The 26,016-nt window shown below is 43.7% G+C and overlaps 1 protein-coding gene across 1 annotated transcript in view; it reads left to right on the forward strand.

Moving 5' to 3' along the window:
• The first annotated feature begins 936 nt into the window (after positions 1 to 936).
• Positions 937 to 26,016, forward strand: part of ZNF704 (zinc finger protein 704) — a 67,131-nt gene continuing 42,051 nt past the window's right edge. Inside the window, exons 1-2 of the mRNA XM_060243588.1 lie at positions 937 to 1,551; positions 23,056 to 23,303. Coding sequence (XP_060099571.1) covers positions 1,237 to 1,551; positions 23,056 to 23,303 — 563 coding nt within the window. The 5' untranslated portion in view covers positions 937 to 1,236. The remainder of the gene's footprint in view (positions 1,552 to 23,055; positions 23,304 to 26,016) is intronic.

Consider the following 26,016-nt stretch of genomic DNA (forward strand, 5'->3'; position numbering starts at 1 on the left):
CACTGTGAGATCATTTTTAAAAGTCTCGAGAAATTATCTGTGAGGCAATCAGAGCCAACCACAAAAGATGGGGAAATCCACTATCATTCATAAAAGCAGGGTTTCTTTTCTACACCCGTTAACTGTGTATTTTTATACAATAAATCAACATTTTTAATGTGTGAAATTATTCTGTAGATGAAATTCAGAACTTGTGGCTACGATACTTCAGTATTATGTAAAGAGAACAATAATTTTAGCAGCAAGGTTGTTGAATTTTGCACCAAGGATAATTTAGGTTGCATTTTTTGCATTGGCTGGCTCCTATCATTGAAAATCGTATGCCCGAAAACTATAAGCAGAAATATTACGTTATTCTATTTTTATTTACTTAAAACAACGCTAGGCCATTCCAGCACAATATCAACAGGGCAAGACCACAGACCAGGGCAGCCAATAGATGGGTATGGGGAGAAAAAGAAGATTCTCAGAGATTGGTTTGACCAAACCCATTAATTTCAGTGAGTTTGGGCACTCCTTCTTGGTCGAGAATGTAATCCTACGCACACATACTTGACAAGAAGTCTCACTAAAGAGGGGGGGGGGGGGACTGACTTTTGAGTAAACATGCCTCGCTGTTCCATTTGTTCCTGGCACAGAGTCGCGCCCCTCGAGCTTCTGCAGTGGTGACAATGGAGGCAGCTCTACCTGTTGAACTTGGCTGCCCCTGCGGGCTGATCTTTTGTAACCAGGCCCCCGCTGCCTCCTCACTGGGAGCACCGCCAGCTCTTGCCAGGCTGGGAGAGGCTGGGCAAACACGCCCCAGCTAGCCGAGCCTCGCATCTGCAGCTCACGAGGCGGCGAGCTTGGGCAGCGAGGCGACTCCAGTCCGGGTTTTGAGGTTGGGGGACTACCGAGCCGCAAGGAAAGGCTAGCGAAAGCCCTTCGCTTACTCCCGTCAATCCTTCCCCGCCGCCAGCGGCTGGAGAGCCCACCGGCCTGCGGGAGAGCGCCGGCCGAGCCGCTCACGCCGGGCAGGCTAGCCCGATGGCTGCAGCGCGGCCGGCCTTCCTGCCCAGCGCCCCCGCTCCTGGCAGCGGCAGAAGCAGCAGCGCCGCCGCCTTCCCGTGAGCGCCTCAGCCGTAGCAGCACCAGCCGCCGCCGCCCCCTAGCCTAGCCCAGCCCAGCCCAGCCCAAGCGAGCCGAGCCCGCTCCCAGCTCCTTGCGGAGGGCTCGGCTGAGCTGCTGGGCGCGGCCATGCAAGCGCGCCGCCTGGCTAAGCGCTCCAGCCTGGGCAGCCGGCGCTTGAGTGCGGCGGGGCCGCCGTCGGCCGCTCAGCCTCTGCCGGAGCCGGGCGCCCGCGGCGCGCAGAAGCCCGAGAGCTCTTGGAGGCCGCCCCGGCGGGAGAGCTCGGCGGTCGCCCTCGAGGAAGAGGACGAGGAGGAGGACGTGGTGGTCGACGTGGAGGAAGAGGAGGACGGCGACGAGGCAGAGCCGGGCGGCGTGGGGAGCCCCCAGTCGGAACTGACCGGCCTCGGCAAGGGCCACGCGGCCGCCCGAGGAAGCCTCAAGGTGGGGCGCGGGAAAAAACAAAACCCCTGGCCGCTGGGAGCACTCCCCCCCCCCAGGGGTGGGGTGGGGGTTGGCGCCGAGCCTCTCGGGATGGCGCTGCAGGAGGTCCCGGGGGGCGTCTCAGTCAGGCGCGGACGGTGCCACGCCCTCGGCTGGAGTGGCAGGTGACGGCGGGGTCATTTGTAGGGAAGCGGGCGCTTGTGGCAGGCTCCGTCAGCCTCGGCATATGGCTAGCACCGTCCTTAGATATAAGCGTGCGAAGAGACGGCGTCTGAGCATGTCCAGAGTGCGTTTCCAGCGCGAGGCTGGATGAACTAACTTCAGCCGCATTCACACTCAGCTCCTCCTGAGCTTGTCCCGCGGTGCTGAACAAAAGAGGCACCCCGTACAAGTCTTTGTATCGGGAGGGAAAGTCTAACGGGCCGTGGGTAGGGGCGATATATTGCAGATGTTTTTTTTTTCTCGTATTGTATAACAAAGGCATTCTGTGTAATGGTTCTGTTCTCCCTTTATGGGTGGTAAGGGGGGAGGCGGAGTGCATCTATTTTTAATTTAAAATTGACGAATGCATATTCAGACGGATTTAAAGGGGGACTGTTGTGAAATAACACACTGGTTTAAGAGCTAGACTGGGCTAGTGTTCCGCTAATGTTCTTCCCCATCTCAGACAGTTATCTCATAGGGTAAATAAAGATGGCTGTTGTTTACATTTTTAAAAAATCAGCAGCTCTTTATGTAGTCTGTTAGTGCTTGGTCTGTGAACTTTTTGTTGCTGAATTGTTGCTTGTGAGCCATGCACCCTTAAGTCACATAAAACAAAATGCTCTCTAAAAGTAGATACCCATAATGGTAAGATCATTTGAAATACCCATCAAACTAAATGCTACTAAAAGTGTGTATTGGCATTGAGATATATCTAGACTGTGTTGCAAAAGAATAAGAAGGCAGGTTAGCAGCATTTGTGTCACATGAAAGATAGTAAAGCTGGATGCGACCAAGGAAAGTGCCAAAAGGGAAGAAGAATGACATCACACCCCAGAAATGCTCCAACAAGGGGAGCTGTGGGAATGGATATCTAGGCTACAATAAAAATAGAGTAAACCAAGGAACAGTTTAGCTATTTTTTTAAAAAAATCCTACCATTCCTCCAATGAGTTTAAGGTCCCTCTCTCCTGTTTTATCTTCAGAACAACCCTATGAGATGGGTCAAGTTGAATGATTGATCCATGGTCACTCAGTGAGTTTTGGGGCTTTGAATCTTGCTCTGCTTAGCTTTTGTTTGATATTGGCTGCATGACAGTGGATCTTGCTGATTTGTCTAGGGGGCGGATGAACATCTAAGTAGCAATTACAATAGAGAATAACTCAAATGATAGTTAAGCCACGCACAAGCACTGTCTCTATATCAATAACTAAATGCTCTTGATTTTTTTCATGGAACAGGAATGCAGGGGAAAGCATGTCAGTCCTTGAGTCTGATTTAGGAGCTAAAGGTGAGCTAAAAATGCCCTGAAATTAAATAGCCTTAAGGCTATACATGGCAAAAACAGCATTGTGAATTTATCACAGATGACAACAACATGAAAACAGTTGTGCACCTTGCAAACTTTCCAAATCCAAACAGCATGTCTTATGCATTATTTATTCTATTTCTATTCTCCTGTTCTTCAAAAAAGCTCACATAAGGTTTCCAGTGGTCTGCTGTCCAGGAACTGATTAGATGCACATTTCCTTAGCTTCACCACTGCTATAGTTTTTTTTTCTTCACCAGCTATAGTTTCTGAACTGTCACCTAGGTTAGCTCTATATTTTTCATTTGTCTTACAAAGATATGCAAATAGATCACGTCAACAGATGGAACAAGCAGAAAGCACTTTTGCCTACAGCTGCATCTTGAGGTTCCAGGTAAAGCAGTGGGTTCCTCCAGGATCCAGAGCAGTCAAGAAAGAGCACTGTTAGTGTTGAAGAGTTGGTTTTTATACCCTGTTTTTCTCTACCCTAAGGAGTCTCAAAGCAGCTTTCAATTGCCTCCCCTCCCTTCCTCACAATGGGCACCTTAGGATGTAGGTGGGGCTGAGAGAGTTCCAGGAGAACTGACTGACTCAAGGTCACCCAGCAGGCTTCATATGGAGGAGTAGTGGGAAATCAAAGCCAGTTCTCCAGATTAGGGGCTGCTACTCTTAACTACTAGACCATTATGGCTCTAACCACTACATCAAAGTGTGTAGCGCATATGGTTATAACCTCATGGTTATGGTTAATGCAAAATATTACAAAATTTTCAGTGTTAATGTTAGACTCTCAAAGCAGGTGGTGTAGGTATTTTTATATTACAATGGGCTGCATTACAATGTGTGGCAACAGGACCTTGGCCATTTGTCAGTGGTCTACAATTTGAGTGGCTTTTCTTGGATTAAACTTGTTAGACAAATTGTCATGTTTCATGTTTGGTATGAGTGATGGCAAATGGGCTGTGGTGGAATAGAATGGAGCGTGTTCACTGATGGAAGAGAGCCCCTATCTTTGCCAGAAAAATGCCTCAGGGAGTTAAATTGATTCCTTGTCTACCCAAGCTCCTCCAACATGGTGGAACAAAGGTTATGACTGTGTATTTCAACCTGCAGGGGAACATCCTTGACTGTAGAGAGGAGCACACAGTTGCCAGCTATGGACTTCTCATGTTCTCTTGGCCAACTACAAACTGTCCAGTGAGGTCAATGTCATCTATTCAGGTCAAAGTCGATATCATCTATTCAGACTTGCAGCAGCTCTCCAAGGTGTCAGGTGGAGGCCTTTCCCATTCACTACTGATGGCTCTTTTACCTGGAGAGGGAGGTTGAGCCTGGGACCTTCTGCAGGCCAAGCAGATGCTCTGCCACTGAGCTGCAGCCTGTCTCCACAAACAAATGCCAGAAATTTGATTCTAGGAATTACAGGATGCTGTACCACTTCTTTTCTCCTTCGTTAGTAATTGGATTTAGTGAAAGAGAAAAAAATGCCCTTGAGGATAATTGTAGTATTTCCATCTTCTGGTTCCTTCCCAGCCCCACATGCCAACAGAGGGAGAGATAGGAAGGTGGAGAATAATGAAGAAATTCAAACATTGGCCCTATCTATTTACATCACTGCCTACAGGAGGCAACCTTCTTGTAAGATGTGGCTTTCATGCCAAGTGAGAAAGAATATTGCTGTAACTGTGTAAGGTGACTCTTAGATTACTAACTGAAGAATTTTCAGTGGGTGTTCTGAACATCTAGTGAGTTTTGTTCAAAGACAAAAACTATAGCCAGCTAAAGATGGGAAGTGAATTCCATGATGCTAACATTTTCTCCTAAGTATTGCTTTGAGTCTACTCAATGAGAAAGGTGGGCTATAAAGTAAGTAAATAAATACTAACCAAGCACAGATAGTAGGAGAGGAAAGTTTAGCACACTAAGTAATGCTTTCTTGGCAATTTTGACAAAGGTGTAAAAGGACAGGTTGAAGCCATGTAAGTTATTGACTTCTCCATGAAGCCTGTTCCCAGCAATCCTGCTCCTTTTGACGGTTAATATGATATGTTTTTATAATGGGGGTGGAGACTGTCAGATGCTTGACACACAATAGTTGCTTTGTAATGTGAAGAGTTCTAGCCTGTTGCTGTTGTCACCAATAAACCTGACTTGGCTGAGACAAGAAACATCAAAGAAGTCTTCTGTGCATGACAAGAACATTGTTGTTCAAAAACATGTAGCATAAGGGAAAGGACTGTATTTTCTGTTTCATGTGGAAGGTAGCTCTGGGGATACTTAAAAGTGCTGTTTTGTTAGAAACTACTTGCTGCAAAGTTTCCCAAATATAATATGATCACCTGATGGTCAGTTCATAAAAGTCACGTTCTGAATGACTCACTGGAAGCAGAAAGAGAGGAAGTCCCAACTGCAGATTGATTGACTCAGTCAGTTTGCAAGACCTGCACAAAACTGTTAACAATAGGGCATTTTGGAGGCCATAAATTAATAAATTGGAAGCTACTTAACAGCACAACACGCGCACACACACAGCCATAGTACTTAGACCAGATTACAGAAAGTGGAAAGCTGCTCCTAGACTTTATGTTTATGGTATTATACTGAAATGCGGGGACTTGTTCCTATTTTTTTTATTGTGAACCTAGAGTTCATAGTTTCAAGCAGCCCTCTTCCAAAGTGATGTAATTCAGAAATGTTTTTCAAGTGCACAGATGAAATTTTGTGTACAGGCATAATTTTTTTTTGTCTTGCAAACCAGAATTTTTTTAGGAATTTTAATTAGGGGTAATTTTAATTAGGGGTTTTATCTTTCCAGCTTTTTGAAATGGTCTGGGATCTGTTATTTTGGTAGTTTTATGTTTTTTTTACTGTCACTGAGTTTGTTTTAATTACTTGTTGCTTTTGTATTGAAAACATTGTTTTAATTGTAAATCACCTCTAGCAGGACTTGGATGAGGTGACATGGAAATCTCTTAGATTAATAAGGTAGATGCAATTTTGGATTTGTTGGTTTGGGGGGGGCGGGCTTGAGGAAGGCACCTTAAGGTGCCTTCCTCAATGGCAGGTCCCAGTAGATTTCATGGCAGGTCCCAGTCCTCAAGCCAAAGTTTGATGCTTAGTCAGTACTGCTGTTTAAAGAAAAGTCTAGTCTAAACAGTAGATGCTATGCTGGCCTGAAAAAAATGAAAGGCACAACATAAACATGCAAGACTATTTTGGTTTAAGAATATGTAGTGAAACTAAGAGCCCATAGTGGCTATTCACTGTTTCATTGTGTGTTTGAACTAGCTTGCTTTTTTTTTTGCAACTTGAATGTATACCTGGCCTTTTGGCATTGGAAAGTGGTACCCTATTACATTATGCCACATTTCACTTTGGGGAGGTGGAGAGATGAAAATAAAAAGAATAAGAGACTGGCATGGCTAAAAGTGTCACACTTTTTTTTTTAAAGGTACTTACACTGAGTCAGACCACAGGCCGGTCAAGGTTATTATTGTTACTCTGATCAGCAGTGGTTTCAGACAGTGCTTTTACATCACCTACTATAGGGGGGTGAACAAACATATGGACAAAGGGAACCCAATAGATATTGTTTACCTTGACTTCCAGAAAGCTTTTGATAAAGTTCCTCATCAAAGGCTCCTTAGTAAGCTCGAGAGTCATGGAGTAAAAGGACAGGTCCTCTTGTGGATCAAAAACTGGCTAATTAATAGGAAGCAGAGAGTGAGTATAAATGGGCAGTCTTCACAGTGGAGGATGGTAAGCAGTGGGGTGCCACATGGCTCAGTACTGGGTCCCATGTTCTTTAACTTGTTCATTAATGTTCTGGAGTTGGAAGTAAGCAGTGAAGTGGCCAAGTTTGCAGATGACACTAAATTGTTCAGGGTGGTGAGAACCAGAGAGGATTGTGAGGCACTCCAAAGGGATCTGTTGAGGCTGGGTGAGTGGGTGTCAACGTGGCAGATGAGGTTCAATGTGGCCAAGTGCAAAGTAATGCACATTGGGGCCAAGAATCCCAGTTACAAATACAAGTTGATGGGTTGTAAACTGGCAGAGACTGATCAAGAAAGAGATTTTGGGGTCGTGGTAGATAACTCACTGAAAATGTCAAGACAGTGTGTGATTGCAATAAAAAAGGCCAACACCATGCTGGGAATTATTAGGAATGGAATTGAAAACAAATCAGCCAGTATCATAATGCCCCTGTATAAATCGATGGTGTGGTCTCATTTGGTATACTGTGTACAATTCTGGTCATCGCACCTCAAAAAGGATATTATAGCATTGAAAAAGTCCAGAAAAGGGCAACTAGAATGATTAAAGGTTTGGAACACTTTCCCTATGAACAAAGGTTAAAACGCTTGGGGCTCTTTAGCTTGGAGAAATGTCGTCTGCAGGGTGACATGATAGAGGTTTACAAGATTTTGCATGGGATAAAGAAAGTAGAGAAAGAAGTCCTTTTCTCCCTTTCTCACAATACAAGAACTTGTGGGCATTCAATGAAATTGCTGAGCAGTCAGGTTAAAACAGATAAAAGGAAGTACTTCTTCACCCAAAGGGTGATTAACATGTGGAATTCACTCCCACAGGAGTTGGTGGCAGCTACAAGCATATACACTGTGGCTAATATCCCACTTTTCTCTCCAATGGGGATTGGTGATGATGAAGATTGAAACTGGGACCTTCTGCATGCAAATCAGCTGGTTTATTATGGACCTGTGGTCCTTGCCCCTGACTGGTTACTGTAATCAGCAGTCTGGTGTGTGTCTAACATTGAACAGCTCAGCCCACAGAAATCAAAATTGATTACTCAGAGAAGTTTACACCATAATAAATTTGTTGTGTCTTTATGGTACCACAAGAACAGCAGATGAACACAACTATTGCTTTGGTAACAATGAGTTGTATGGAAAAGTGATCTCTCTATGAGCCAACTGGTGCCCTCTTATTGATGAAAATGAAAGTAATTATTGTATAATTGCTTGATGACTATGCAGTGATGATCCTTGACATTTTTATTGATGAAAGAACATTTTAGTTAGTCATCTGTCAAACAGGAAATGTGTGGATAGACTGAAAATTGAAGCCAACTCTGAAGGGATTGCTTAGGGTGGCTCTTTCAATGTATTGTATCAAGTGGTACTCTGAGAACAGCGCTTGCATGAGGGATTGGATTTATGCGGTATGGTTTGCATACAATGAACAGCCATTGATCAGGCAAGTAATTGGATGGCAATGGTTGTACAAAAGGTAAGTAATACATTAAAATTAAGGGCAGCACTTTTGCAAGAACCATCAAGTATATATCGAATAACGATGTATGGCTCCCATCTGTAGATAACTAAATCCTATCTATTTTATGAGGCCCTTCATCTGCCATTGCAGCAGGCTAAGCCTTGGCTCCTATAACTTGTATATTAAAACATTTTAATCTCACTTTAAGGTTGCACTTAACAAAGGCAAAACTGTGCTCTGGAGCTATCGGAAATTTGTTTTATTCCAAAGGGGGCAGATATATACCTGGGACTCTTCAAGGTTTCGACCTGAAGGGTGTTCCCCTTGTTCTCTCTGTAATTTGGATAAATACACTTACAGAGAAAATTGACATTCCACTCTCCCATTCATTTCTGAGAAAATGAATAAATATTCCCTGTTGTGTTTCCAGTGTAGCTCTGTGGGCAGAATTTGAACAGAAGTCATTAGAGGTTAGAGCAGGGGTGTCAAATATCCGGCCCATGGGCCTGAACCAACCTGCCCAAGACTTTAATCATGCCCACTGGGCTCTTTTCTCCCCCTACTGTCCTCACCCTTTGAAGCTCAAAGGCTGCTGAGGTTCCCTGGTCTTTCTGCCTTGTCATTGCTGGCAGCAGGAAGCAGAGCTGCAAGGAAAATGTGGAATAGGTTTTCCATTAAGGTCTCTGTGCCCAAATAGATAGGGTCCAGAGACCTTAATGGAAAATACATTCCATGTTTTCCTTGCAACTTTGTGCTGCAGTGTGCTTTTCAGTGTTCCTATAGCCAGCTGAAGCTCATGCTTCCTGAAATTGATGCTTTGAGCCAGCTTGTCTCTGCTGAATGACATAGTGAGTACTCTAACCTGGAAACCCACAGCCAAAGGGGTAGGGATAAGACGGGATATAAATTGAAAAAATAAAATTAAATTACACTGGACAACCCATTGGCAATCTGAGTAGACCCGGGACTGGAGGAGAAGCTTGCAATGCCATTTCATTGCTTTCCCAGGCTCAGATCCTTGTGCTTTTGCTTGATGTTTTATTTTTTAAATTGCATTGCCAAATCCCACTATTCCTCCACCTTTCCATTTTAAACAAAATATTGAAAGAGTTTTAAGGATATTTGTATTTTAAGTTAAAAATAATATCTTTAATTGTGTGTGTTTGAGTCCTTTATAAAGTTTAGACCTCCACTACCTCACATTACATTTTATGACACACATGGCCCAGCCCCACAAAATCCCATTTTTTGTCAGATCTGGCCCTCCTAACAAATGAGTTTGACACCCCTGGGTTAAAGCATGGCTCCTTGCTTTTAAGCTGATAAAAATTTTGATCGCTGAAGACAGCCTATCTGCTCTTTTGGGAAAAGACTCTACAAGTCTGGACATGGTGGTTGATAAACTATTATAAATTGGTCTGCCCATCCATATATTGGCCTAGAGAAAACATTATTCTGTTGTCTTGTTTAGGAAACATGTCTGGAGACTGACCATCACTGTGTTGTATTGAGAGGCCACTGTGTTTGTTCTTCTTTGTTTTATGGCACCCCACCCCCTCTAATGTACTACCTTCTTATTTCTATTATCTCTCTGTTCCACAGCTTTGTAGGGCATTCTTGCTTGCTAGGTTGAACATCCTTCCAAGGTTTTATAGGGCAGATTTGCTGGCAAGGTATATTCTGACAGAATCTGCCCTAGTGGCCTGCAAATGGTCGATACACATTTCCACATGTTGCTCGAGTGCCCTGTGTTTGTAACTCTCAGGAACCACTATTATGCCCCAATTTAGCAACCACTTACCTCCCTACTCTTTGAAAATTGTTCTTATTTAAAGATAATGACCCGAAAATTACATTGGATGTGGCTAAATATGTATCGGCCCTTTTAACTCTTGGTTCCAAATAGAATATCTAGAAATGTTATGCTGCTCAAGATTATATATCTATGAGCTTCTAGGGCTGAAAGGAAAAGAAAAGTTTTATATTTAAAATATTTATTAGTTTCTTTTCAACCTTGTGGAACTCAAGGTGGCTTACAATGTCCATAAAACATTACAAATATACAAAACACCACAATTTAATATCACAAATTACGTCGGTCTGCCAATGAATGAAAGAACTCAATTAGCAGTCCTAAATATAACTTGCTTCAGCTGCCTCCTAAAGGATGAAAGTGAGGGGGCCAGGCCACTAAAAAGGCCCTCTTTTGCATACCCAGCAGATGAACTTCTTTGATTGGTGGGATATTCAGGAGGGCCCCCCCTATGATCTTAATTAAAACTTTCCCACATGGATCTGGCACATGGTCACAGTCAAGGGGAATAGCTGCTTGAGTTGTCTGTCTGGGGTAAAAATATGAGCCATTGCCAAATATACCAAGTGTCTGTTTCCATTTTCTTGCAAGTATATGTTAATACATAGACCTCACTTGAATACTTGGAGTATTCATAGATTATTTTGCTTGTTTGCATACCAGCAGAATTCTCGGTGTCCTTTGTTGCTTTGTTCATGTAATGGAGCCTTTTTAAAAGGGACTGTGTGGTCTCTCTGTATAGATTCTGAGCAAGTGGTTAGATGTCTTTTTTAAAGTTGGTTGGAATTGCTTGTACTTCTGAACCCTGCAGTATGTACGCATAAAGATAACTGGTACCATGTTGGTACCAGTCTTGCCCTGCATATTACTGGAGTATGTGATATAAGAAGAGGATGGATCTAGTGACAGTACTGAAAAGTACTTTGCAGATATATCCCTAGACTAAGGCAGCCAGGTTGGGACTTGGAGAGGCACCTGCAGTTTTAAGATAGCAAAACTTTTTGAAAATCTTTATTGCCTTGATTTGCTTGCTGAGGACCTGCTGTGTATCTGCAGTGGAAACCCCTATACCTTGGATGTCATCATAATTCCATATGCACCCTAGAATATATGCAGCACTCCTGTGGCCTCTCCTATGCAAAGCAAGCAGCATTTCACCCATCCAAATCTGTGGACCAAGAAAGGCATAACTCTACTTATAGTGATGCTTTCAATATTGGTTGGCAAGCTTTCATTCAGGGAAGACTGTCTGCCATGGCCCATTGTCTTAGTGAGGAACCTCTGCTGCAATTAATGGAGAGTATACACAGATAGACTACTTGGGAGGAACCTAATGACTTGTTACCTAAGTATTAAAGAGGATTGTGGACTAGCCTTTAATAGCCATGGGTGTGAGGTACAAATTGGGAAGTCCCCAGTTTAAATTGTCTTGTTGTATTTGCTTGATAAAGGATAGGTCAATCAATGGCTACTTGCTATGGTGACTGAAAGGAATGTATGTATTCATAGGCAGTTAATCTCTGAATACCTGAGCTAGGAGAAGGCATTGGGGAAGGCCTCAGCCTCTCTGCTCTGTTTGTTTGCTCTCTAAACAAGCTAGTTGGCTGCTTTGGAAAACAGTATGCTGACCCAAATGGGCCACTGATCTGGCAGGGCTTGTCTTTTGTTATCTCCCACCCATCCCCTGCTGAAATTTGACTTGCCAAGAGAGGGGATATTGGGAGAACAACAAATACTGTTTTTGAAGTGCTTTGAGCGCTCAAAAAGCTCTATAACTTCTCAGACATTATTGATTACTGTAAAGAGGTCATATAATACATTTTAGTTATCAAACAGCATTCAGGGATCTTTTCCTAGCTGCAGTGTATGAAAAGCTTTAATAGTTACTGAGCCATTCCATACAAGTTTGTATGAGCAGTTCCTTGGCTCTGAACTTGGGGCCAATTCAGTGCTGGAGCAAGCTTTCTGGGGGGATTCTGTATGTAAGTTTGTAGATTCATGTCTGCATTTAATCCTTTGTTTTCTGAAAGCTGCATAAAACTGGTGGAAGCTGACCCTCAGACATGTTAAGTAGCTACCTGCTACACAGTCATGAAGAGTATAAATTGGCACCGAACTGTTGCTGATTCTTCAGTGGATGAAAATGAGTTGACCATAAGATATGACTCTTAAGAAGAAACTTTTTGTCTCTCTCATCTTCCATGAGTGACCATTAAAACAATGACATGATTATTTATATCATAAAACAATTATATATATATATATATATATATATATATAAAATTAAAGCAATGACATAATTATTTATATCATAAATGCTTCTTTTTTGGGCAGCTCAGTGAGAAACTGGTTTTTTGAATAGTATATCATCTGGCTGTGTATCAAGAAGTATAAAATGACTAATGCTCTTAATTTGGAGAACATTTATAGCCATAAAGTGATCATTCCAGTTTTAGTCTTGCCAGAAGACTTTCCAAGGAAACTCTGGAATGTGAAACATGTTTAAATATTTTGTCTTTAATATTTTTGTGCATATAATAAAGTGCTTGTATTATAACCTTGAATGTAGTTTATAGTAGACTTATAATTGCATAATTATTTTTATTGTGCATTGCTAATTGCAGTGTGCAATTTGTTCTTCAGTAATGAGTTTGGTTTTTTTTTTTACTTCTCTGTGACTCTAAAAGCTAGAAATATATTTGTATGCCAGACAGCTATGAATTTCAGGCACGTGTCACAGAACAGAACTTCAGGGGCTACCATGTTGCACACTTTTGTCTGGGCTTATACATAATAATCAGGAGCAAATCACCTTTCCAACTGATACAAAACCTCTTACAAGTGTTTTTCGCTGGAACATATAATCAAGAAGTCAAAGATAAAGTGACACAAAAATGGCAAATGAGATTCAATGCAAATCGATATGGAGTGATACACATATGTACAAAGAAGTCCTAATTTCTAATATACGCTGATGGTATCTGAATTTGCTGCAAGAGAAAGTCCTTGGGAATGGTAGCCAGATTACTGAAAATATCAACTCAGTAGGCACCAGTATTGAAAAAGGTTTATGTAGTGTTGTGACTTTATAAGAAAATGTCAAGTCTGCAGATTCAATAACGAGTCGATGTAGATACAAAGAAGCTAGTTTATTGATACTGGATACTTGTGGCCTGAGCCAGGGTTTGAAGAAACTTAAACCATACAGTAAATACATTGCATATAAAGATCACTTCAAAGGCATTCCTAGGGGCAGGGAAATTGTGCAGGGGACATTCACACATAGATGTTACCAGTACATTCTCATGTTGATTAGGCGCAGTGACCTTGATGTTTTACTAGGCTCCTACGACTCCCACAGGCCTGGACTGAGAAGGTTCAGATAAGACTTTTCACACATCACCATTTCAAAGCAGGGAGAGCTTCTAAGGAAAGGGAGGGGGAAATAGTGGAGAGGCCCTGGCAGCATTTGGTTCTACTTTGGTTCTACCCAGCATGCTCTCTGGTTGAGCCAGAGTTATACTCAGACTTGACATACTGCCCCCCCTAAGCTGCTTCTACCGCCCTGTTAGAGCACTTCTGATGAAACCTTTTGATCAGGTCTGGGGCTGATATATCTTTCTTTGCTACCCATTCATTCTTGCTGGAGGGAAAATGTTTCCATTTTATTAGGTAGTGTAGGACCCCTCTTTTGACTTTAATGTCCAGGATTTCTTGGACCTCGTGATGGTTCTGATTCCCAACCAGGATAGGTTGTGGGGCAGGTTCTCGAGGGTGCCAAACCGAAGCCCCGGGGTCCCGACGGAGTAAGCTGCAATGAAATAGAGGGTGCACTTTATTAAACATTTTTGGCAGCTCTAACTCTACTGTCACCTGATTGATCACTCTCAAGATTCTGAAAGGACCCAAGAATTTGTATGCCAGTTTCTTAGAGGGTGGACTGAGAGGCAAGTTCTTGGTGGACACGAACACTGAGTCCCCGACGTTGAAATCCCAGGCGGGGACATGTGACTTGTCATATTGTTTTTTATAGGCTTCTTTGGCCACCTCTAAGTTTTCCTGGATTGTTTTCCAGCTCCTGCTCAGCCCCTGCCACCATTGCTCGAAGGGCGTCTATTCAGGGGGAGGGCCCCCCCTGGCAATAGTGGCATCGGCTTCTCTTCATACCCATGGATGGTCGAGAAGGGGGAAGCTTTGATGGAACTATGCATGCTGTTGTTATACCCATACTCAGCAAAAGGAAGCAGGTCCATCCAATCGGACTGTTGGTGGTTAATGAAACAATGTAAATATTGTTCTAGAAGTCCATTCACGCGTTCCGTCTGTCCGCCCGTCTGCGGGTGGTAGGCGGAACTCAACCCCTGCTCTATTCCGGCCAGTTTACAAAACTCCCGCCAGAAGTTGGCAACGAACTGCGGGCCGTGGTCGCTAATGACCTTATCAGGAAATGAGTGGAGCCAGACCACGTGGTTGAAAAACAGGAGGCCAGTTTCTTTGCTGTGGGCAATTGGGCACATGGGATAAAGTGGGCTTGTTTGGAAAACGTGTCTTCTACTACTACTAAGATCACCGTTTTCCCATGGGAGGGTGGTAGCTCCACAATAAAGTCCATCGACACCACGGACCAGGGACGCTTGGCCGTTTCCAGGGGTTTGAGCAGCCCCGGGGCTTTACCGCCCCTTTTCTTGGCCATAATACAAATGGGGCATGAGGCCACGAATTCCAACACGTCTTTTTTGAGGGACGGCCACCAAAACTGTCTACTAATTAAATGGAGCGTCTTGACATAGCCAAAGTGTCCAGCCAGTTTGTTGGAGTGGCAGAATTGCAGCACTTCCGCCCTTAAGCTTTTGGGAACATAGAGTTTCTCCCCATTATACCACAGTCTGTCCCCTCTCTTTTGAACGTCCCCTGGGCGGGCATCCCCCTCCTTCTCCGTCTCCACAGCCAGTTTCTCAGCTCCCAATTCCCCCAAGTTCCTCTTTTTCTGTGACCGCGTAGTTGCTGTGGTGGCCACCTGCGAGGGGGGAACTAAGGAGTCGACAACTTCCTCCTTCTGGCTCTCATGTTGCGGGAGGGGGGACAGCGCATCCGCCAGAAAATTTTTCGCCCCCGGGATGTGCTTTAACGTAAAGTCAAATTTGGAGAAGAATCCCGCCTACTGAATTTGCTTCTCACTCAGTTTCCTCTTGCCTGTAAGGGCTTCGAGGTTTTTGTGGTTGGTCCAGATCTCAAATGGCATTTTGGCTCCTTCCAGCCAGGACCGCCACGTTTTCAGAGCAAACGTCACTGCAAAAGCCTCCTTGTCCCACACGGACCAGTTCCTTTGTTCGCCTGAGAATTTTCTAGAGATATAGGCGCAAGGTCTCAGCCTCCCCTCCCAATCTTTCTGCATTGGTATGGCTCCGACGGCCACATCGGAAGCATCGCATTGCACAACGAAGGGTCGTTGTTCATCGGGGTGGCTCAGGACCGGCTCACTAGTGAACAAGCGTTTCAGTTTATCGAAGGCCATTTGGCACTTCGGGCTCCAATTAAGTAGGGCCCCCGGTCGCTTCACCTCTGGCCCCTTCCCCTTGGTTTTCAGTAGCTCGGTCAGGGGAAGGGCGATCTGGGTGAACCCTTCTATGAAGGTCCTATAGAAATTTGCGAACCTGAGAAATGATTGGAGCTGTCTACGTGTTCTCGGGGGAGCCCATTCTAATACTTCCTGCACTTTTGCCGGGTCCATTGCCAACCCTTTCCCCGATACCTGGAAGCCCAAGTAATCTAATTCGGTCTTATGGAATTCACATTTAGACAGCTTGGCATACAATTGATGCTTCAGCAGAGTGCTTAGCACCTCTCTCACTAACTTCACATGAGACTGTTCGTCTTGAGAATAAATAATGATGTCATCCAGCTACATCACCACCCCCTTGAACAAAAACTTCCTTAGTACATCGTTTATAAAGTTCATGAACACTCCCGGGGCCCCCTGCAGTCCGAAAGGTATGACTAGGTACTCAAACTGTCCCATGGGCGTGTTAAACGCAGTCTTCCACTCGTCCCCCTCTTTAATGCGCACTCAGAAGTACGTGTCTCCCAAGTCCAGTTTGGTGAAGATTTTGCCCTCAGACACCGTGCTTGATAAGTCCTGAATGAGGGAGATGGGGTAGGCGTTGGTTGTGGAAATCGCGTTAATCCCGCGAAAGTCTGTGCAAAGCCTAAGCGAGCCATCCTTCTTCCTAAACAGTACTGGGGCCGCGTGGGGGGGCGGTTGCCGGTCTGATGAATTCTCTCTCCAGATTCTGGTCTAAGAACTTACGGAACTCCTTCTTCTCCGCCCAGCCCATGGGGTATAATTTGGCTCTGGGAAGAGTTTCCCCCGGGATTAGTTCTATGGCACAGTTGATGTCCCTATGGGGGGTAGCTGGTTCTCCCCTTGCTCGCTAAATACCCCCATCAGGTCCCAGTAGACCTTCGGGACGGTGTGGGTCTCTTCCACCGACATGCAAGCCCTCTCCTTGGCCACCGGAGCCCGCGGGCCCCAGGCCGGATTCCAGAGGTGCGTTTTGCAGAGGGGGTCTATGAACCTAATTGTCTGTGCCCCCCACCTTATGCATGGTTCGTGCTTCTCTAACCAGCCCACCCCCAAGACTACCGGGTAGGAGCACGAGGGGGCAATGACGAAGGACTCCTGGTCCCAGTGTTCCTCGATCCCCATCGGCAAGACCTGAGTCTCTAGTTGGCACGGTTCCCCTCACATCACCGACCCGTCCATTTGCTCAAACTGCATCGGACAGGGTAGCGGGAATCTCTTGAGTCCCAGAGCATCCACTAGGTTGGGGGTGATCAGTTCCGGGTTACACCCTGAGTCTATTAGGGCCCGTACCTGCATGAACCTTTTCAGTTTAGGGTTCAGCAGTTTCACTACTACAAAATACAACCGTCCCGTCACGCTCACCCTCAGCGGTGCTGGCTCCTCCTCGACCTGCTGGTTGGCACCCTTTAAAGCAGGTTGTTCCCGTTTCCCGCCGGCTCGGACACCCAAGCCAGGTCACTCAGTTCCGCTGACAGCAGCACATCCTCCTCCGATTCCTCGACCACCGCGAGGCTGCTCTTCGCCGCTTCCTTAGGGCGGCTGGACAGTTTCTTGGGGGCTGGGGTGCTGGTCTTCTGCCCCCCTTGGGGGGCCTTGGGAGGTGCTGGGCAATTGGAAGCGAGGTGATTAGGGTCGCCACAGTGGACGCACTTGCGAGGTCCCACAGGCGCCCCCCCCACGGCTTTTTTAGGGTCGGCCTTAGGTGGGGCTGTTTTCTGCGGCCCCAGAAAGGGACTGAAAATTAAATTCCCAGTATCATAATGGCAAACTTGTGAATCTTTGGTGAGGCTGCATTTGAAATACAGTTCTGTTTGTTTTTTTAAAAAGCACTATGAAGAAATACATTTTCTCCTGGAAAATTGGCAAGCAGCAAACCTCCTCTTGATGTTTTAAAAGTTTTTTTTTTTTTGTCTCTGGGCAGAGGACAGGCTTTGTATAAATGGATTTAGACAAAGGGCCAGTTCTCAAACACACACAAATACACCACCTTCTCCATCAGGGAGCAGAAATTTGGGGATGCCAAATTCTAGAGAGGCTGAGGAAGTAGATTCCTGGAGGAAAAGCCACCTTAACCTGGGTTGATGGGTCAAGTGGGAGGGGAGACAGAGATGATAAAACCTCAGTGCAACAGGAAATAGCTCTCTTCAGGAAGTTTGGTTGAGGAGAACTCTGGGCCTCAAGCAGGTGGTCATTGGCCATGTGGACCCCTAGGGGACTGGGAACAAGCTTGAAGGTAATGTCTGCTCTATAGCAACCTAGAACAACTAAGCTAAATGATCCTGTCCTATTTCACCATCAGATAGGGCATGTATAGTGAGAGGGACAAAGGATAGTTTGTTTTGTTTTCTTGCTGAAATCTGGTGTGGTGCTAAAAGTATGCTTGTAAACATTTTTTTAAATAAATGCTTTAAACTGTTAATGCTGGGGGTAGTTCCCTGTACCACATAAACTTCCACCATTTTGGACATGATACTTTAAAAGGGGGCTTCAGGGCAGGCAACTGTTCCTCCAGGGGTGCAGTTACACGTACCATTAGTGGCGACACAGCTCCGTCTCACTGACAGATTAAATATGTTCGTCCACACATCCACATCTGGCAATCGGGCGTCATCCAGGGTCATTCCGACTTGCTGCGGATCAGTGTCGCATTAATTTGACAGCACAGAAAGTCCAGCTCTTTTTCAAAAAAGCAGCACAAGATCGGCTTTTTCCTGTTTGGACAGCTCACGCGGGATACTGCCCTTGGAATGTTTACCGCCCCTCCCACCTTTTTTTTAAAAAAAAGCCCCAGCAGACATCCGCATTGCCAGATCATCCGGGAATCTGAGGTGACACTTCTGCTTCTCCAATCAACACAGGATCGGAGGGGGGGGGATGCTATCCCACTATTCAGAATAGGAAAAAAATCTTTTTTTCCAATGTGGAAGATTTCCAGATATCATTGTCACTGCCAATTTCTAGGAAAGTAATTCCTGGCAGTTCCTTGGTTTGAATCGGCAACGTTAATTCCGGAAACTTTCCCCCTCCCCCCCTGCCTCTGAAGCAGTGTTTGATTTCCCACCTCCAAACAGTTGGACGCATGTTCAATGGACCCCCCCTCCCAGAAATCACCATCTGATCATGCATGCTCCAAGAAAACAGCGTGATAGTATTGGATGTCTGAACACTCAACAACAGAATGAGTCGCATTCTTGGATGCTCGTCTGAACGACCCTGCATGGAATCAATATTCAGTGGTTCAAATTTGAGCGCTACACACCCGCTTTTAATGTGATGTGTGACCGCACCCCAGGAGACACAGAGATAAGACCTCAGAACCGAGAAAGAGAGTTGGGAGTCCTGCTCCTCTCAGTCAGAAATTCCTTTAGGCAGGTGGTGGCGGCATGTTACCCAAAGTCCCTCCAGGGCATTGGGAACCCTAGGCAGGCAGGGCAGAAGTGAGGCCTGCAGGCCGGAACAGGCACGTTTTGCTACAAGTGCCATAACACTTGAAAAGGTAGCAGAAAAGGAAATCAGAAATCAAGCAGAGATTTAAATCAAGTAGAAATTTAATCCTCCAGAGCTTCTTAGTTCACAAACAGAAGACTGAAAGATGACTGATGGAGAGAAGAAGATAATGATATTGGATTTATACCCCACCCTTAATTCTGAATCTCATAGTGGCTCACAGTCTCCTCTACCTTCATCCCCCACATCAAACACCCTGTGAGGTGGGTGGGGCTGAGAGAACTCTCCCAAAAGCTGCCCTTTCAAGGACAACTGTGAGATTACCCAAGGCCATTCCAGCAGGTGCAAGTGGAGGAGTGGGGAATCAAACCTGGTTCTCCCAGATAAGAGTCCGCACACTTAACTGCTACACCAACATGGCTCATAGAGGCTTGTAAAATTTTGAATAGTGATGGGGGGAAAATGAGTAGAATGATTTTTGATTGGCTGCTGCTGGAAACAAAGTGCTATATAAAATAATCTGATTCAGAAGGGCTGTGTTGAAAACCTGAAATCTTCTGCTTGCAACCTTTAATACATGATAGAATGATGAATCTTGCTTTTAACATATTTAGGAATGTGATGTGAATGAGCCAAATATTGAAGTGTTACTTGATTATTTATTTATCTGTGTATTGCCATTGCTGGATAAATAGTTCCAGCTTCTACAGGGAATAGCTGTGTTTGCATTCTTGCAACCAAACATCAAAGAGTCTGTGTTCAGATATCACAACACTTCTCCATGTGGAAACAGCCCTGGTTTGCAAAGCCTTCAGTGAAACTCCTAAAAGCAAGCAACGTGTCATGCTTCTGCCTGGAATTTTGGACCACATTTTTATCCTGGTTCATGGAGAGGAAACATACTCAGCTTGACTAAGTGTATTCACATATCAGAACAGAAGACTGAAGTCTTCACAAACCAGGAAGATTGTTATTTTGCTTCATGCAGAAAGGAGGCAGCAGGAACATATGAGTATAAGTCATGTTTCTGTTTGTCACAGACAAACAGAGGCTTGTTCTAACATCTGAATGCTGTCAAGGTCTTGTGGCCCCTTAAAAACCAATAGATTTACTGTGGCATAAGCTTTCATGAACCATAATCCACTGCATCAGATTCATGAAGTGTTAATGTTGGCTGGCAGAAATATACATGCATTAGTACAAGAAAAGAGGGGAAGGAATATTGTTGTAAATGAAGGCCAGAAAGCATGCCTATCAATTGAGGAGATGGATGTGTCGTATTACTATGCAGAGCTCAAATGAAGGCAAGATCCAATCAAAAGAGTATCCATTTGGAGTAGGTAGCATCAAACAGACAGTGAACTGGCAAAACAAGAGGAATATTCTAAAGAGAGAGTTTTCTTTTGGTAAGAAGCTAAACAGTCGCAGTTTATATAATGCCTATGCATTCCCAGTAAATAGCTGGGATTCCCCGCAGAAACCTTTTTTTAATTAAATAAAATTCACATTTTTTGTTTGTTTGGTTGGTCCAAATAAAAGAAATTATATAATTATTAATTATTGTTTTTGAATATCCAAGTGGGATTGGGCAATACAGTATGGACCAGCAATTAGTTGTGAGCTGCAGCAGTAACTGTTCCCACGTGGCTGTTTTCTTCTACTTTGGCTTCATGATAGCAGTGATGTCATCATTTGTTTATTCTGCATCTGTGTTTTTCCTGGTTTTGCTGTGATCTTTACCAAACTTGCCCTGTTACAACCTTTTCGGAAGGACTGTAGTCAAGTCACTTTTCATGCTGTGGATAGGAAAGTGTGCATTTTTACATGTCCTGCCCACATTGCTACCATACCCCCACCCCGCACACACTGGATGGCTTTCTTAAGTTTTTTTTTTTTTAAATGGGAATTGTAAGACTGATTCCTCACTAACAGTTGCTCTACCCCCGAACTTCTGCTTTTCCCAGCTCAAGCAATCAATTCCTCACCAGTTGCTACATGGGCACATTTTGATCCATGGCTCCATCCAATTTCCCTCACCGTTTCTTGCTCTTGATTTTTGGAGATTAGGAAATCATAAGGGAAATTGGAGGAAGCCACGGATCAAAATGTGCCCATGCAGCAACTGGTGAGGAACTGATTGCTTGAGCTAGGGAAAGCAGAAGTCTGGGGGTATGGCAGCTGCTCGTGAGGAATTGGTCTGAGATTGCTATAGTGTTCTAAAACAGCCACCTAGTTTCCATCTTTCATTTTAAAAAATGTCTACCCTTTTTTGTTGTGGAGTTTTAAGAGACAAGTGTAGACAGCAATGAGAGGTACAGCAGAGAACAAAGTTGGAGTCCAGTAGCACCTTTAAGACCCACAAAGTTTTATTCAGAATGTAAGCTTTCATGTTCATGCATGCTTCATCAGACAATGAAATGGGGTACAGTGAGCAGTGCTACATATAGCTGGTGGGCAGTGGTTAAGCATGCAAAATAGTACAGAGTTAGAATCCAATAAGAAAAATGTTGAAACTAAGAAACTGAAAGAGCACCAAGTTTGGTCTGAGTAGCATTGTGTGGGACAACAAAGGCAGTAAATGACAAAGGCAGTAAACATGTCAGAATTGGAGAATGACGGTGAGAATGTCACAAGGCAATAAATGCAGAGTCTGTTAATTTCTCTATTGCTCCTCAAGCCTGGGTTAAATTGAGAACATGTTTTTCTCAGAGGTATTCCTGTCCACCTAATTTGCTTTTTAACATGCAGCATACATTATAAACATAATTCTAGTTTGCCAGTACAAAAAAGAATATATTAGAATATAGTGAAAGATGGCTTTAGCATATGTAATGAGATAAACAACCAATAATGTAATGAGATAAACAACAAACAAGTCCCTTATTTAAGCTTGTCAGTACAAAAAAAAAGACGTTCTGATATACTATTTTAAAAGAGAAATACATTGGAATGCTGTGGATGTATAGCTCTACTTGATGAGAATGGGTCTAGCTTATGTAATGAGATAAGAAACCAATGTCCCCATTCAATCTTAGGGAGGTGTTTGTTCCAAGTTTCATAATAATTTGTCATTCAGCAATTTCCATCTCCATCCTTTGGCATAGGGTTTGTCCTGTTTGACCTATGTAGAGAACTGAAAGGCATTGCTGGCATTTAATGGCATATATAATGTTGGAAGATGAGCAAGTGGATGAGCCTGAGATGGTGTAGTTAATGCTGTTAGGTCCAGTGATTGAGCTGTCTGAGTGTATGTGGCAGCAAAGTTGGCATTTGGGTTTATCGCAAGCTCTGGTACCAGCGTCCATGATCAAATGAAATGTTGAATTGTTGTGGATGAGGAGTTGTTTGAGATTGGGGGGTTGTCTGTGTGCAAGAAAAGGTTTGCTCCCCCCCCCCAGTACTTTTGAAAGAGATCTGTCACTATCCAATAGAGTTTGCAAATCATTGATGACGCATTGAACTGTTTTGAGCCTACTTAGAAGCATCCATAGGCTCCACAAATAGCACCACATCCTACAACAAACTGCAGTATAGGGAGAAGTACTGGCTTCTAACTGGAGTCTTTGGAATCTCAAGTTTCATTGATAAAAAAAAAAGTTCAGACTTCAGGGCTGCACAGAAGGGACTTGTTAGAACAACGAAAAAGGTATGTGATGAAGAGAGGAAGTTCCTGCGGCAAGGCAGGGTGCTCTCTGCTGAGCATACTCTTGCTGTGAGGGGAATGCTCTCAAGAGGGCAGCCTTGACAATTAGCAAATATTTCTAGGGGCGAAAAAAACCTGAAGAGCTTTCTCATGCCTGTGAAGCAAAGGGGTGACTCACAGCCACTAAATAGAATTGGGTGCCTGCAGGCTATGTCTGCCCCTCTTTTAACACGACTTGTACAAAATCTAATAATCGCTTTTAATTTTGCAGGCAGCCAGCATCAAGCATGAAATGACCTTCACAGCATTCCAGCAGGAGGATGTAAAAAGTGGCCTGAATCAAAAACTGTCAGACCAACATTTTTTTCTGCTGGGTATGAAGGAGGAGGATTCCAAAACAGCGGACACCAAAAAGCCTGGCAGAGTCCATGAGTATGAGAAAGAAAGCACACGCTCAGTCTGCCTTCTTGAACAGAAGCGCAAAGTTGTATCTTCAAACATTGATGTGCCTCCCGCAAGGTAGGGCATTCTGAACAGTATAAGAGGCTGACCACAAAGTTCACCATAGAGGTTTTGTTCACCATAGAGGTCCAAGGTCAGCTGTATGATGTTTCCTGCAAATTGGAGTTATAAGCCACCTTGAGCCACAAAAGAAAGGTTGGACATAAATATTTAAATAACTGAATATTGGCAGGGGAAATGAGAGGGACAGTGTAGTGGATAGTGCTGGTGGGGATATGGAGGCCCATCTGAACTATGGTACCTCTGGACAATCATGACACTTACATGTCCTAGTTTGGACATTCTTGGGAAGCAGAGCTTTTTTTCCTGAATCCCCATAGCATTGTGGTGCTTATGTGCACCTCCTGGAATTTCCCTGTCTTTCTTGCAATCTTTCCCAAACCTGCTTTTCTACACTGTTTTGGGAAGGTTGCTGCAAGGCTAAGGTGGCATCCATGGGAATGGGAAAGTCCAGACCTCCTAATAGAGTACGTTTTTCAGCCTCTTTCTTTGTAGAGATATGCCTTTCCTTTTATATCTCCACAAAGAGAGGGGATAGAGATTTATTTCTTAAAATGAAAACTGGAAATTCAGAGGACTAGACATACAGTCACCAATTTAAAAAAAATGAAAAAGCCCTACAGTGATGGTGGGGGCAGATGTTTGCTATGAGGGACTGGTGTAGGAGAAATGCAGGGAAACTTGCCATGTGGACGCCCATTTCCATTGTTCAGCAGCAATGGGGGAAACAGTCAAACCCCATTCCCATGTGGAAGATACCTCTATCAATAGAGTAAACAAACATCTGCTAACTGGGAATAAATAGTAAGAAATTATTAGGAAAAATAGGAAAAATGAATAGGATCTGCTGGGCAAGGAATATATAGCAAACTAAATTTGTGTATGAATGGCAGGTAGGGCAGTCCCACAGGCTGTACTGTGTCCCTTGGTAAGTTGTAGTAAAGATGATATCACCTGTGGTAGCCACACTGCATTGTGGATTTGTCTTTGTTCAATCCAGTGCCACCCAGTGAAACTGATATTTTAGTAGATTCTGCACAAACAAAACAAAGGACAAAGTAACATATGGAGTTCAGTGCTGAAGGCTACAGAGATGTCCACAAGCTCAGATGGCTTTAAAAAGGAAAAACAAAGTCACTGGGGGTGGCTTACGGAGTGGGGGGGGAGGTGTATCAACTGGCTATTTGCCAGGATTCATAAACAGCATGCCACTGAGCTCTAGTTACTGAACTGTAGCAGCAGTGTGTGTGTAAAACACTGTTGCTGTCATAACCATGGCTTTCGAAAGCTCCATTTCTAGGTTGCTTTGCCTGTTACACAAACACCAATTGAGAGGGACAGCCCATAGCTGATCCGCGGACTTCATATTTTGTATTAGTAATACTTTAACACAATCTTTGGTACCTCTGTGCTGGAAAATATCTCTGCTTAGCTTTTAGAGAGTCACTACCAGTGAATAGCAGTAGATACTGGGTTTAAATGACCAATATTTTAAAGGCAAAACTAGATATGACTGGAGTGATCCATGATTTCCAACAGTTTCTACAAAGCTCATTAGTGGACTCCTGTGGCTGCTTTGAAGCATGGGGAAGGAGCCCTAGGGCTGCTGGGAAATCCTTTCCTGCCATGCTTTCCCCATGATTTAAATGGTGTTTGGAGGGGGGGAGAGGTACACATACTGTTACCTCCCCCCCCCTGCCCTGAGGGGCTAGGACCTAATCATAGGTTCATGGGAGACAATTTAAATCAAGGAAGAAAAAGGTTGAAATCTCATTTTCAGCAACCTGTTTTGATATTTAAAACTGATATTTAAAACTGCAAAGCAGGGATGGTTAATTGGCTTTAAAGTGCTGTAAGATATTCTAATCACGGATTTGGCCTATCTTGTCTACCTTGACCCCTAATGTACAATAAAATTCTTTCTTATCTTCTTATAAATTAAAACAATCATGCTCTTTGGAGCATTTCAACCGACAATGTTTTTTTTATTTAACCTGATAAAATCAGAGATAATTATGTGTTGTAGAAAAATGAAACACTAATTACATTAAGCCTTTCCCCATGTCACAGCATGATCAAAATCCAACCTACTTAATTTAAAAAATTAGAATTTTTATTTATTTAAGTTGTAGGATTTTCTTTGTGTTTTCTGACTGCCATGTTTTCAAACTTCTTTCAATCCTAAAGCATGCTGGATGGAATTCAAAAGACTGGTGAAAAGCCAAGTGAATCAGTGCTGCCAGTTTTCAAGAAATTGATGGCTTCAGGAACATTTGAAGTTTTAGACAGAATGTTATAAAAATCTTTTCAAATGTGCATAAAGCTTCACAACTTGCATAAAACTTAAATAATGCATAGATGTGCAAATGTATGTGCAAATTAATTGCGGAGTGCTAAGAGTAATTAACTGAGACCTTGTTGTTACTCTCCATCCATCTCCTTCCTCTCAAGTATGGAGGTAACTAACAGCTTCCTTTTCTTTGAAGTAAGGTGAGAGGGACTGCCTTTCCTGATATACCCCCCCCAATCTGTTTGATTTTGAGCTGATGTTGGAATTTTATTGTGATTTTAAATATTTTTAATTGTATGATATATTTGTTTTAGTATGTCATTGTACACCACTCTAAGCTGTGGTTTAGGAAATCGGTGGTATAAAAATTTAATTCAGTAATACTAATAATAATAACAATAATCTGTTGGATTTTCTTTT

The sequence above is a fragment of the Heteronotia binoei genome, chromosome 7 (genome assembly GCF_032191835.1).
Source record: "Heteronotia binoei isolate CCM8104 ecotype False Entrance Well chromosome 7, APGP_CSIRO_Hbin_v1, whole genome shotgun sequence".
NCBI classification, from domain to species: Eukaryota; Metazoa; Chordata; class Lepidosauria; order Squamata; family Gekkonidae; genus Heteronotia; species Heteronotia binoei.